This window comes from Bos indicus, chromosome 7 (assembly GCF_029378745.1).
Source record: "Bos indicus isolate NIAB-ARS_2022 breed Sahiwal x Tharparkar chromosome 7, NIAB-ARS_B.indTharparkar_mat_pri_1.0, whole genome shotgun sequence".
In the NCBI taxonomy this organism is placed as follows: domain Eukaryota; kingdom Metazoa; phylum Chordata; class Mammalia; order Artiodactyla; family Bovidae; genus Bos; species Bos indicus.
Genome location: NC_091766.1, coordinates 95908079 through 95922080, shown reverse-complemented (window position 1 = coordinate 95922080; position 14002 = coordinate 95908079). Strand labels below are relative to the sequence as shown.

The window sequence follows — 14002 nt, the reverse complement described above, 5'->3', positions numbered from 1 at the left end:
ACCAGGCTCCTCCGTCCCTGGGATTCTCTAGGCAAGAACACTGGAGTGAGTTGCTATTTCCTTCTCCAGTGCATGAAAGTGAAAAGTGCAAGTGAAGTCGCTCAGTCATGTCTGACTCTTAGTGACCCCATGGACTGCAGCCCACCAGGCTCCTCTGTCCCTGGGATCCTCCAGGCAAGAGTACTGGAGTGGGGTGCCATTGCCTTCTCCGAGTGAGCACTGCAGACTCTACTAAATGTAAGCTACTGTGAAATGGAAACGACTTGCTTATATCAGCCTAAGTGAAGACCAGGTATGGTGTTGTTGGAGTTGAAATCTTTTATGAGTTTAATATATTGCAAAACTTAAGATAAAGGAATAGGATATGAAAAATGTCAATGTGTTCTAACACACTATGGAATAGAAGGTCTTTTCAGGACATAAATGTGTTTATAATTCCATTTTTATATATACTGCCTGACTTCATGGTTTAAGAACGAAAAAACAGAAATCACTGGTCATTTCTACCCCCCAGGTGTTTTCCTTCTAAAAAACATACAAAGCCGAGATTTTAATGCAAAATACTTTCCTTTAATTGCATCTTGTATCTTGAGTAATGAAACATGGACATAGTGGTTTTCCGTTTTGGTCACCTGAGGAACCTATTTTCATTTGCTTTTGGAGAAGTCCGTTTTCTAAAGAGACACACATCACCGCAACAATGTGCAAAACCCTTTTTGGTAATAAAAAATGTTATTTACCTCTAAGCAAGTATTTGCAATTATTTACTGCGAATTAGATGGGTAAAAAGGACTGATTTAGATCCTGTAGCTTACTCAGTTCATCATTAATTACCAGCAGACACCCAAGTCTTGAAGACATTTTGAATAAACAAAAGGCATATTCAGAGAACCTTAAATAAATGTTTACTTTTACAGGCATTTCTTAAAATCTCTGGATTTGGTATGTAATTAAAAAAACACTTGATATATGCATGTAAATTAGTAATACTGGAGTCATATCTTTGCAAACACATCTGTCAATGTCAAAGGTTTCATTTTTTTTAAAACAACTTTGTACTACTTACAGACACATAGTTAAAATCCCTCAGGAAAAGTGTTTATTTTCTTGTTAGTGCCTTGAAAAGGTCTGTTTAAATTACCATAATCCTGGCTTATCTTTCCCAGATTTAGACTAATAATGCCTTTACCTCTCATGAGATGAAGACAGAGCATTTGAAGTGGATGAAGTTTGCAATCTCAGGCATATGCATGATTTTTAAAGAGAATTGTTAGTATTAATAGAATTGGATACCCATTATGAATAGTATTGTTATTTTGCTTGCCTCCTACCCCATTAGACAGTATTAGTGATACTACTAATTTTTAGTGAAATTGCCAAGTCCTAAGAAATAGTTTAAACAGATGCGAAGGAAGGCTGTACTCTCTGAAAGCAGGAATTCCAAATCAGTTTTATGATGTGTACCTGATATCTTTTCCTGCGTTCACTATCAGAAAATGAAGATGGGATTTTGATAATTTAATTTCATCAGTGCTATGTTCATCAACCATTCAGAAAAATATGAGAAACCTTTCCAAGTTGTCGGATATCAGACCCTCCCTAGTTCTTAAATGGCTATGGGGGAAAAAAAAACAGATTATTTTTTTTAATGTTAAAAAGATCTTTTTTCTTTATTTTTAAGCAGAAGTTTGTTTTTGTTTTTGGCAATAAACCCAACTTCCATTAAGCCACATGCTGTACAGCGCAAGACTGACGTGGCAATGGCTCTGCGCTAACAGCGGCTGCTCGGTTTCACAGAGAGAGGATGGCAAGCCCAGCTTAAGGCAGTACTGCGGCAGAGATCAAGCCATTTGAGTATTCTAAGCATTAGGTTTTGTTATTCTTGAAACTTGCTATGCAGTGACAGAGTCTGCGTTTTGCTCTTCTGACTTGAGTCAAGTCCCAGTGGGTCTCTGCAGACAAGGTGCGGAAGTCCTAACCTCTGGCAAAGAGAAGTTCAACCTGAAAGGGGGGTGCGGCGCTTCCTGGTCTGTCCAGGGTCTCTACGATTAGCAGCTCAAGAGGAGACATGTGCCCAATGCACAGTATTTTATGACTGACTTATAAACAACAACCCAGAGAAACATCAAACACAGTCCACAAGTCCAAGAGGAAAGGGGTCATGAGAAATCAGAACACTGAAGAACACGTGAGGCATCGTTTTCCAAATGCTAACAACAAAAATAAGTGCAAATTGAAAATACTAATGAGATTTACAGGCACTGTGGGGAGAATGTGCAAAAGTTTGCAAAGGTTTTTCCTTTTTTGTGTGCTGCTTTAAGAAACTATCAAATGTATCTCTTAGAAATATAAAGTTCCTTTCTCTCCCAACTGAAGGCAATTTTTAAAAATTTAAAGTTTATCAATACTCAGTAGAATAACACAGGTGAACCAGACAAATTCAGTTTCTTTTCAGGAAAAGAATAACAGACAATGTTTAGGAGGTCAAAAGACTCAGCAAATACCACTGTCTCCAAGCCACCCAGAAATTGTTTCTGTTATCAAAGCCTTTTCTTCTTCAGAAGTCACCATCTACCCGCTGAAGATTTTATATGCAGATACCTTGAAAAATTCAAAGAAGAAAATCCAGTGAACCATTTGCTAGGTTATTTTCTTATTACAGGCATAATAAATCTAAGGAGGCATTTACTTTAAGCAGATATTAGAGTAGAAAATTAGAAGAACTTTTTTTTTTGGAGAAAATCTTTGGAGCAGTTCTAATCAGTATACCTTCCTCTACAGGAAATGAAAGTGAATCACGGTGAGAGAGCCCAATCCAATTTAATCCACATTGTTATTTCTTTTAGATTTTTTTGCAGCGAGTAGTTATATGCTTTTGTCATTTAGAATAAGACCTCTTCTCTTTGACATTAATAAGGGCCTAGCTCTCAAGACAGATGTCAGAGTCTCCCTCATCCAAACCAGCTCTTCAGTTACTGTAAAGTAGAATCAAACACAGGGCTTTACTTTCTAAAACTAAGATGGTCACAAGTTATCAGTCTTTTCCTTTGCCCTATTCTCAAAACCCTGCAATTACCGTCAGACCGTAGGCGTGCACTTCTCCTCACCCCACAAGTGTTTTGGGTAATATCTAGATCGTAAGGCCATTTCACCATAAGATGTAACTTGTCAATTTTGCTTTGCCACAGTAACCTGCAGTCATGAGCATTTGGGTTTCAAAGAGTCAACTAGACTTAGATGGTCATTTTGTTTAAGAGCCTGGCCTAATATTTTAAAGAGCTTTTAATTACAAGATTAATGTTTTTAAACATTCTGGAAGCACCATTTATTGCTTTTCAGGGAATTACTCTACAGATTTCGCAGTGTCCCTTTCATTGCCAATAGCATAAAGAGAACATGAAATACTCAAGAAATGGACTTAGTTTCTCTCACCTATAACACACGGGCTGGTAGAAGGTACAGTGGTCTTCATTTGTGACAAACACCCAACTTACCAAATAGTGTGAACTTTAACTTGTACTTTTTCCATCAGCTTTTGGCTTGGAAGTTTCCTCCTTTGCCTAAAAGGACAAGCAAAAACCATCAATGAGTTCTTTATTTTCTGTATTGAGTACCCCAAACTGATCAACCAGAAGAGCTTTATGAGGAAAAATGTTTTTCAGATTTAAAAAGGTAAAAGATGGCAGTTAGCAGGGGAAAATAAGACAGTCCTTTTTGAGTATTTAGTCCAAACACTGAATTCTTCCCCTTGAAGTTTATAAACTAAAAATAACCTTAAGTGATTCTAAATGTTTTACTCTAGACTTTCGTTTTTTGTTTGAAGGCCAACATAATTGGTTTCCACTTGCAAGGCTTATTTTTCCATCTCTTCACTTTCAGTCTGTCTGTAAATTTGAAGCGAGTTTCTTATAGGCAGTATACATACATGTGTCATGTTTTTTTATCCATTCTGCCTCTCTGTATTCTGGGGAGTTCAGCTCATTATTTTCAAAGTATTTATTAATAAGTGTGTACGTATTGCCATTCTGTGAACTGTTTCTGACTGTTCTGTAGTTTCTTTGCTCTCTTTTCTCTGGCTCTCTCCTTTTGTGATTTGATGATTTCCTACAGTAGGTTCCCTTCTCTTTCGTGTATCTACCAAAGGTTTTCGTGCAGCTACTTTGTGGTTACCGTAAGGGTTACAGTTATATTTTAAGTTGACAATCACTTAGGTTTAAATGCATTCCAAAGCTCTACAGTTTTACTCATCACCCTCATGTTTTGTTTTTGATGTCCATTTTATATCTTTTTAATCTTGTGTATCCCTTAATTATTATAGTTAGCTGTTTTTTAAATTACTTTCGTCTTTTAAATTTCCTACTAGCTTTATCAGTGATTAATATACCACCTTTACATTAAATTATTCTGAATTTTGCTGTATATTAACCTTTACCAGTGAGATTTGTACTTTGATTGTTCTCCCATTACTAATTAGCACCCTTTTCAGCTTAAAGAAGTCTTTTTAACATTACTTGTAAAACTGGTTTAATGGTGATGAACTCCTTTAGCTTTTGCTTATCGGGAAAATTTTTTTCCTGAATGACAGTTTTTCTAAGAAGAGAATATTCTTGGCGTTTTTTTCTTTCAGCACTTTGAAAATATATCATGATACTCCTTTTCTGGCCTGCAAAATTTCTGTTGAAAATCTGCTGAGAGTCTTAACAGAGGCCCCTTGTATGTAAAAAGTTGTTTTTCTTTTGGTATACTCAAATTCCTCTCCTTGTCTTTAACTTTTGACATTTTAATGTGTCTTTGGTGTGGGTGTCTTTGGATTCTTCTTATTTGAAAGCATCTGGGCTTCCTGGTTATGAATGTCCATTTCCTTCCTCAGGTTAGGGAAGGTTTTAGCCATTATTTATGTCAATAAGTTCTTGGTCTCTTTCTCTCTTGCTTCTCCTTTTGGGACTCCTATAATGCAAATGTTCATCTGTGTGGGTCTGCGTGATATTGTCTGATAAGTCTTTTTGGCTATCTTTTTTTTGCTGCTTTGACTGGGTGAGTCCCGTTGCTCTGTCCTTGAGTTCCTGGATCCGTACTTCTGCTTCTAGTCTGCTGTTGAACCTCTCCAGTGTGTTTTTTGGTTCCGTTACTGTCTTCTTCAGCTCTGTGACTATCTGTTACTTTCTTGTATTTTTCCTATATCTTTGTTGAAGTTCTCACTGTGTTCATCCATTCTTCTCCCAAGTTTGGTGAGCATCTTTATGACTGTTACTTTGAACTCATCAGGTAAACCACTTCATTAAGGTTTCTATCCTGAGGTTTTAATCGTTTGGAATGTATTCTTCCATTTCTTCATTTTCTTTGACTCTCTGTGTTGGTCTGTGTGCATTAGATAAAACAGCCACCTCTTCTAGTCTTGAAGGAGTAGCCTCGTGTAGCAGATGAACTTTACTGTTAAACCCTGCCCTGACTCTTGATTATCTCCAAACACTGTAAGCAGCCTATTTTATCTTCATTGGTTCAATATACAAACATAATAATCTTGAAGGGCCACAGCAGGTGATCAGGAAGTATCCCTCTGGGGGGCAGTTACAAAAATTTGGCCTCTAGGTAAGCGTCAAAGCCCCTTTTCTGGGAGATACTGGTGGCCTGGAGTGAGATGGAGAAATAGCTCAGTGGTGGTGAGCACCCAGCTGATGTCTCCTAAGAGCACATCTGGGCATCTTCTGCCAAATCGGAAGCCTGCTTCGCACACCGGAGCTTCAGGACAAGCAAGGAGGCCTCTTACACAGAAAGCTGGGGTGTGTTTTGGTCTGTGGTCTGTGCAGCACTCTGGGGATAGTGGCCGGCTAAGAACTGTAGCTCTGATTGCTTGGTTGGTGGGGCGGGTGCATCTGAGCTCATGAGCTCTTGAAGAAGCTTTCCTCAGTTTGCTATAGCCTTCTGGACACAAACTCCATTGGCTTCCCAAAGCTAGAGGTTTTGTGTGCTCATTTCTCAGGTGGTCTTTAAATGTTGGGGTGCTGCCGTGGGGGTTCAACCTAATTTGCTCCTCAGGAGAAGCTCTGAGTTTTGAGTTTCCTTCTGACGGTGAGTTGACTGTGTTGGGACTGGATTTATGTCAAGAGTCTGTCCCAGCCTCTTCTACCTTCTTTAATGCTGGCCTTCTTTTATTGGCCTGATGGATAGGAGTCATTCATATCACTGTAGGAGTTTTTTCCTAGAGGAAATTGTTGTGTATGCAGCTGTAGATCTGGTGTTTCCATGGTACGAGGCGAGCTCATCTTTTCTGCATCACCACCTTGGACCAGAATTCACTATCTTGCTTTTTAAGAGTTTGGATGCAGCTGGATTATTTCTGGACCTGTATCTTTTATTTCTCGTTATAATTGGAATTAACAGTCATAACCATTTGAATACTATGGTTTTAGAATTGGAGGGGACCCAGAAGTTGTTTATCCAATCCAACTTCCATCCCTTTCCTAACCACAGTTTGAGTCATTTTAATAATAGGAAACTTTCAAAGTGCCATGCTGCATTAACGCCCAGCTCTAAGAAACCAGATCCGCTCATTAGTCTCAGTTCTGCTTTCTATAACAATGTGAAAAATGAGGTACCACTTGGGAGGAAAGACTACTAGTATTTAATATGAGTATATTGGATCTCAGAGACTGTAAGAGCTTCTCTAGTTCTCTATACTACTTTCCTGTTCCAAGATTCACAGAAACTACATTCTCTGGTGGTGTCATCTCCTTTGCCACGCACACATATTTTAACATGTCTTAATTTGCTGTTATGATGACTAACATCGTAATCAAACTGTTGACTTTTTTCTTAATAATTGGTGGCAATTTAGACTTGATCTAATAATGTATACGGATCTATACTGTCAATGTTTATCCAAGTGGAAATGTGAGGTAGAAAGTGTTAGTCTGGGTCTTTGGGCAGGTGAAGTTATAAAATATTCACCCATCCCGAAGTCTCAGTCATTACAACATCAAATCTAACGTCCCAAAGCACACCCCGAGAGAACAAGCAAACTAAGGGCTGATAAGGAAACAGTACAGCAACCAGCATGTCACTGCTGTTCTCAGGGGGAGCCCAAGGAGGGGGAGCAGGGGTCACAGACAGATCTTCCAAGGAGGTGAAGGGATGGAGGGAATAGGGCTTTGAGTTGTTGAAGAGCTTGAATATGTTTGTGCTACAAAGGAAATGAATTGAGACAGAGATACTGAAGACAGTTCAGTTCACTTGCTCAGCCATGTCCGACTCTTTGCGACCCCATGGACTGCAGCACGCCAGGCTTCCCTGTCCATCACCAACTCCCGGAGCCTACTCAAACTCATGTCCATCGAGTTGGTGATGCCATCCCACCATCTCATCCTCTGTTGTCCCCTTCTCCCCCCTCCTTCAATCTTTCCCAGCATCAGGGTCTTTTCCAATGAGTTGGTTCTTTGCATCACGTGGCCAAAGTATTGGAGTTTCAGCTTTAGAATCAGTCCTTCCAGTGAATATTCAGGACTGACTCTTTGGGACCCCATGGACTACACAGTTCATGGAATTCTCCAGGTCAGCATACCGGAATGGGTAGCCTTTTCCTTCTCCAGGGGATCTTCCCAACCTGGGGATCAAACCCTGGTCTCCTGCATTGCTGGTGGATTCTTTACCAGCTGAGCAACCAGGGAAGCCTGGAGAGAGTTAGTGACCCCTTGAGAAAGAGCGAGAAGGGGCTGCAGACAAGGAGGGGAGAGTGGGTTTATTAGGAGGAAGATAGGAAGGGGTCTTGGTTATTTCCTGCAAGGCACCCTCAGTTTTCTCTTTAAGTAGAAGGCGAGGCTTTCTGCACACGGTAGGGGAGAGTAGCAACAAGGGAGTGCAAGGCGTTTGGGGCTGATGAAGGGAGAGGGCCTCCGCTCACCCCAGACCAGCACAGCTGACACTGGGACTTTGTGTGACAAGGGCTGGCAATGCAGCACGCTTCAATTGTGTTCCGAATCTTTGTTCCTTCAGTAAGTTGATACTTACTGAATACTGATTATTGATAAGTAATATTGATACTTAAGTATCGATTACTTTAAAAAATAATATATATCATGGCTGATTCATGTCAATGTATGGCAAAAACCACTACAATATTGTAATGGAATTAACCTCCAATTAAAATAAATAATTAAAAAAAAAATCTTTAAAACTTCAGTTTCTTTGGCAAGATGTTCTAAGGTATAGATAGTACTTAAAAATGGTCTTATTCTAAATAGACCCCAAGCAGAAAGTAAATGACTAAGAACGTGCCGTTCCCTGTAATTGCCAAGCTCATTTGTCATCTATTTACTGCTCTGGTGGGGGCTTCCCTGGTGGCTTATATGGTAGAGTCTTCCTGGAGTGCAGGAGCCCCTGGTTGGATCCCTGAGTCAGGAAGATGCCCTGGAGAAGGAAATGGCAACCCACTCCAGTACTCTTGCCTGGAAAATCCCATGGATGGAGGAGCCTGGCGGGCTACAGTCCATGAAGGTCACAAACAGTCGGACACGACCGAGCTTTGAACTTACCTTTGTGGAATCCTTTGCTTTCCCGCCATTCCTAGGTGCTTCGGCACTGGAAGCAGGCTTCTTGTCTTTGTCCTAGAGCAGAGGAGATGTAATGAAGCTGCTGCAGTCAACACTCCATCTAGCAATTAACTGCTGCTGCAAGCAAATCAATCCAGACTCTTCTTTTTAGGAGCCTGGAATCTCCAGTTTAAATAATGAAAAATTGAGTATTTCACAGTCATGACTTTTTGAACCACAGTGAATGTACACACAGGTGTTCAAAGTGGGAGGTAAGAAGGGAAAAAAATGAGGAAAAGGCGACTCACGTTGACGCCCTGCCAATTTTCACGATGCACTCAGACTGTATTTTGCTTATCAAAATAGAGCCTGGTTCTATCAGGACTGGTTTCTATGTGCCAAGAGGACACTGCTTTCAGAATTATGGAAGAATAATCTAACAGTGGAAGCAACCAGAGTGAGCTAGGGCCAGTCACATACAAAAGTAAAGTCCATTCACCAAAAAGGCATTATTGATGAGGTTCTAGGAGTTGAGAAATAGGATACTGATGTGATCTAGAAATTAAATCACGCAAGATAGGGAAGACTCGCAATTCAGTGACTGGGAAATATGTTTAATACCCGCTGAAACCACATGCATTTTATTCTGAAAATAACAACGGAGGACACTCATTTCACTTTTCCTCCTATTTGGTGGATTACACTTTTTTCCCCATTCACATTCGATCTCCTCTGCTATGCACCAGGCATTTTGCTGATGCTGGCCACAGAGCTACCAGACACATGACTGCTATCTAAAGCCCACAGCTCAGTGGAGTGAGGCCCATGGGACAGGTAACTCACAACGCAGGGATGGCAGAGGAGAAGCCCCTGACCTGGGAAGGGAGAAGCAGACAGGGAGAGCTTCCTGGAGCAGCTGATGCTTGAACTGGTCTCTGAGGGGTAAGGAGGAGAGCTGCTCAGGGCAGAAAAGGGGAGGAAAGCCCAGAGGGCAAGGGGCATGGTGTATACAGTGAGGGACTGCTCTCCTTTTAAATGACCACAGATAAAGTCGTACTGTTACAAGCCAATATAGTGTGGCAATCAAAAATGGTGGCAATGGGGCTTATAAAGCAACATGGAAAACATTTATGATATACTCTTAAGAAATGTTTTATATATAGAATCTAAGTAGAGAATATAGAATATTCTATATATAATATATATATTCTATATAATATATATATAGAATCTAAGTATAATTATGTAAAACCTACATATGCAAAAAGACAAGAAATAACACCAAATAATGGTGTTTGGGGAGAAATAGAATTTTTTTCAAGTTTCCTAGGGCATTAATCAGTTTATTTTACGGTATAAAATTATATAATGTGTGTGTGTGTTGTTTGTACAGAGATACATTAAAAACAAAAGCCAAGAAGAAAAAGCCCAGTACCTTTGGTGTGTCTGTCGAGGTTTCTGTAGTCGAGGGACAGCTGTCAAAGTCCCCTGAGAGGGCATCAATGGGGTCCTGGGCACCTGCAGGTTTCTGAGATATCAACAGAAATAACCATCAAGATTTGCTTTTTGGAGAAGCAAGGGAAAGATGCTTTGTGGGTTATTTCCCCACAGCCCTGAAAATGTGTTCAAAGAAAGCCTTGCTGCATTCTTTTCCTAACAAACTATTATAAAAGAGATCTTAAAACAGGAAAATCTTGACAGCTCCATTTTCTTCCACTCTGTTATACAAGGTGCTGAGTATTCTCTGAGCTATGATGTTCTAATCTGGAAAATGGAACTGCCTATGTTGAGTGGCTCTTGGGAAGACAGAAATAATATATAATATACATGCCTTGGCATCAGACCAAGCACAAGGTAGGCATTCACTGAATTTTAGATTTCTAAAATGTGAAAGCTGCAGCTAGAGGTTAAAAAAATTGTTTCTGGAAATACACAGCTATGATATTTACCTCTGATGCCTTGGGCTTCTCTGATGCCTTTGGCTTCCCGGGTGTGCCCTTAGAAACAAAGCAGACCGTTGGTTAAACAAATTGTAAAGGTTTTACTCAGGTGTAAGTCAGTATTTACATGATCTTTATCCAGTGGAGTTCAGTCATCCCCCTGCATCTGTGGCTTCTGCATTGGCAGATTCAACCAACCAGCAGATTGAAACTATTTGGGGATACAGAATTCTAGGAATTTCCAAAAAGCAAATCTTGAATTTGCCACATGCTAGCAACTACTTATGTAGCACTTGCACTGTATTAGGTATTCTGAGTAATGCAGAGATGATCTAAAGTACCCTCAGATTTTGGTCTCTGGGGGTCTTGGAACTAACCCCCCCTAGATACCAAGGGACAACTGTATACTTTGCATAACTGATAAACCTGGGTCCGTATTATCTCTTCACCAGCTTTGCTTAATGACTATCTCATAACTATTTCAATAGCCTTGGGGAAAACGCAAAGGATGAATCTGTTCCTGGAAGTGAAAGAAATACTATTTTAGCAACTCTGTCACTGCTTAACTCTAGTTAAAACATCACAAAAGGTAACTTGTGTTTTTATGTCTTATTTGCTGTTTTACTATATACGTATCCACTACAGCTTATTACACTTCAAAAGGATTTGAGGCACTGAAATGGTCTGTAGGTGATTTTTTTTCAGTGAGGATTCCAAGGACAACTCATCAGGGATTTTTCCCATCGGCAAAGGCCAGGACACTAATGAACACATTTCCCAAAGAACACAACAGGGTCAGATGGGACCATCGGAGCAGGGGCATTCTAGCAGGGTGTACAAGCGCTGTCATGAATGCTGAATGCAAGCGAGGGGAACTGATTTCTGTAACAGAAGACAGTGAAGCTGATAGTATTCTATACAGTCAAACCCTTCACAAATCATCAGTGCAGAGACAGAAACTGTCATTTGGACTTCCTTGTTTTTATCTGATGAACAGATCTGGAAAGGGTTATTTAATATCTAGAAGCCAAACAGGAAGGGGCAGGGAACACAGCAGGCTGACCAGGAGAGACACAAAGACAGATAAACTTCTTGACGATACTGTTGCTGTACTGAGATAGAGCAACAGAGCTTTCAATTGGAAATATGGTTTTGCCGGTCTTCGTTCTCAACAGCACCGGTGGTGGTGGTGTTGGGGAAGAAAGAGAGACAGCAGGCCTTGGATCGTATTTGCCCCATGAATTATTTCCATCCTAGCTCTTTTTCTGTTCTGCTTCAACAGAGAGACTCTGTGTCAGGTAAGATTACAAATATCATTCATTGTTATTACAGCCTTTTCTTGCAGAGAATTCTTCTGTGTACCTGCCTCGGAATCACTGTTAAGCATCAGCGAGTGATGGAACATTCTTCAATTCTCTCTACGCCACAGTGCCCAGCACAGTAAACATGCAAGGATACTGGCTCAAATAAATATTAAACAGAATTCTAGACAGCCTGCTCAGTGGGGACAGATTAAATGTGTCAGTCATGTTACATTTTTATGCTATTGTTACAGTGTTCTGTTCAAGTGAGGTTTGAATCTCAAAAGCTTTGGAGTATAGATCCAACCTGGACACCACCTTCATTTACCTCCTTGTTGTCATCCAAAAGATGTTGGTATTTAGGTGGGATGGTGTCATCTCTTTCTCCCAGCTTGTCTCTGTGTTCAGCTTTGGCTTTTTCCTGTAAACATTGAACATACAGAATTACTATTCTGTTCTACCTTCATCTAGCACATTCGAAAATGCAGCATTCAGCATTTATTGGATATTTCTGAGGCAAAACATAGTCCCTCTAAGTTTTATAAGTAACTTAGAGCAACAATGTCAACAGATTTCCAGTTGATGGAAAAAAAGCAAACCCAGTGCTTCTGTTTGTCATTCCACACCTATGAATTTTCTACTTGTATTTTAAACTGAAATAAGCTTTTAAGTAATTATTCTCAGTCACTCAGTCATGTCCAACTCTTTGCGACCCCATGGACTGCAGCATGCCAGGCTTCCCTGTCCATTACCAACTTCTGGTGTTTACTCAAACTCATGTCCATCAAGTCAATGACGAATTATCCAGGTAAGAATACTGGGTTAACATTCCCTCCTCCAGGGGATCTTTCCAACGCAGGGATCAAACCCAGGTTTCCTGCATTGCAGGTGGATTCTTTACCAGCTGAGCCACTAGGGAAGACCGATTGCAGGCAAGTCAGGGCTATCAGTTCAGTTCAGTTCAGTCGCTCAGTCGTGTCTGACTCTTTGTGACCCCATGAACCGCAGCACGCCAGGCCTCCCTGTCCATCACCAACTCCCGGAGTTCACCCAAACTCATGTGCATCGAGTCAGTGATGCCATCCAGCCATCTCATCCTCTGTCATCCCCTTCTCCTCCTGTCCCCAATCCCTCCCAGCATCAGGGTCTTTTCCAATGAGTCAACTCTTCGCATGAGGTGGCCAAAGTATTGGAGTTTCAGCCTCAGCATCAATCCTTCCAATGAACACCCAGGACTGGTCTCCTTTAGGATGGACTGGTTGGATCTCCTTGCAAGGGACTCTCAAGAGTCTTCTCCAGCATGATAGTTCAAAAGTGTCAATTCTTCGGCGCTCAGCTTTCTTCACAGTCCAACTCTCACATCCATACATGACCACTGGAAAAACCATAGCCTTGACTAGACAGACCTTTGTTGTCAAAGTAATATCTCTGCTTTTTAATATGCTATCTAGGTTGGTCATAATTTTCCTTCCAAAAAGTAAGCGTATTTTAATTTCATGGCTGCAATCACCATCTGTAGTGATTTTGGAGCCCCCAAAAATAAAGTCTGACAGTTTCCACTGTGTCCCCATCTATTTCCCATGAAGTGATGGGACCAGATGCCATGATCTTCGTTTTCTGAATGTTGAGCTTTGAGCCCACTTTTTCACTCTCCTCTTTCACTTTCACCAAGAGGCTTTTTAGTTCCTCTTCACTTTCTGCCATACGGGTGGCTGCTGCTGCTGCTGCTAAGTCACTTCAGTTGTGTCCGACTCTGTGCAACCCCATAGACAGCAGCCCACCAGGCTCCTCCTGTCCCTGGGATTCTCCAGGCAAGAACACTGGAGTGGGTTGCCATTTCCTTCTCCAATGCATGAAAGTAAGAAGTGAAAGTAAAGTCACTCAGTCGTGTCCGACTCTTTGCGACCCAATGGACTGCAGCCCACCAGGCTCCTCCATCCATGGGACCCTCCAGGCAAGAGTACTGGAGTAGGGTGCCATCGCCTTCTCTGCCGTAAGGGTGGTGTCATCTGCATATCTGAGGTTATTGATATTTCTCCCAGCAATCTTGATTCCAACTTGTGCTTCATCCAGCCCAGCATTTCTCATGATGTACTCTGCACATAAGTTAAATAAACAGAGTGACATTATACAGCCTTGACGTACTCCTTTTCCTACTTGGAACCAGTCTGTTGTTCCATGTCCAGTTCTGTTGCTTCCTGACCTGCATATAGGTTTCTCAAGAGTCAGGTCAGGT

The 14002-nt window shown here is 41.0% G+C and overlaps 1 protein-coding gene across 11 annotated transcripts in view; it reads right to left on the bottom strand.

Annotated features, from left to right (window-relative positions):
- Positions 1-548: 548 nt before the first annotated feature.
- Positions 549-14002, bottom strand: part of CAST (calpastatin) — a 130798-nt gene continuing 117344 nt past the window's right edge. For 10 of the 11 annotated variants that reach the window (XM_019965443.2, XM_019965445.2, XM_019965454.2 and 7 more), the window contains 6 exons: positions 12095-12187; positions 10475-10522; positions 9961-10053; positions 8529-8600; positions 3495-3560; positions 549-2601 (listed from right to left, as the gene is read on the bottom strand). In XM_019965443.2, coding sequence (XP_019821002.2) covers positions 3510-3560; positions 8529-8600; positions 9961-10053; positions 10475-10522; positions 12095-12187 — 357 coding nt within the window. In that variant the 3' untranslated portion in view covers positions 549-2601; positions 3495-3509. Of the gene's footprint in view, positions 2602-2628; positions 2976-3494; positions 3561-8528; positions 8601-9960; positions 10054-10474; positions 10523-12094; positions 12188-14002 lie in introns of those variants that run through there. The other variant, XM_070792152.1, reaches the window with a different exon arrangement.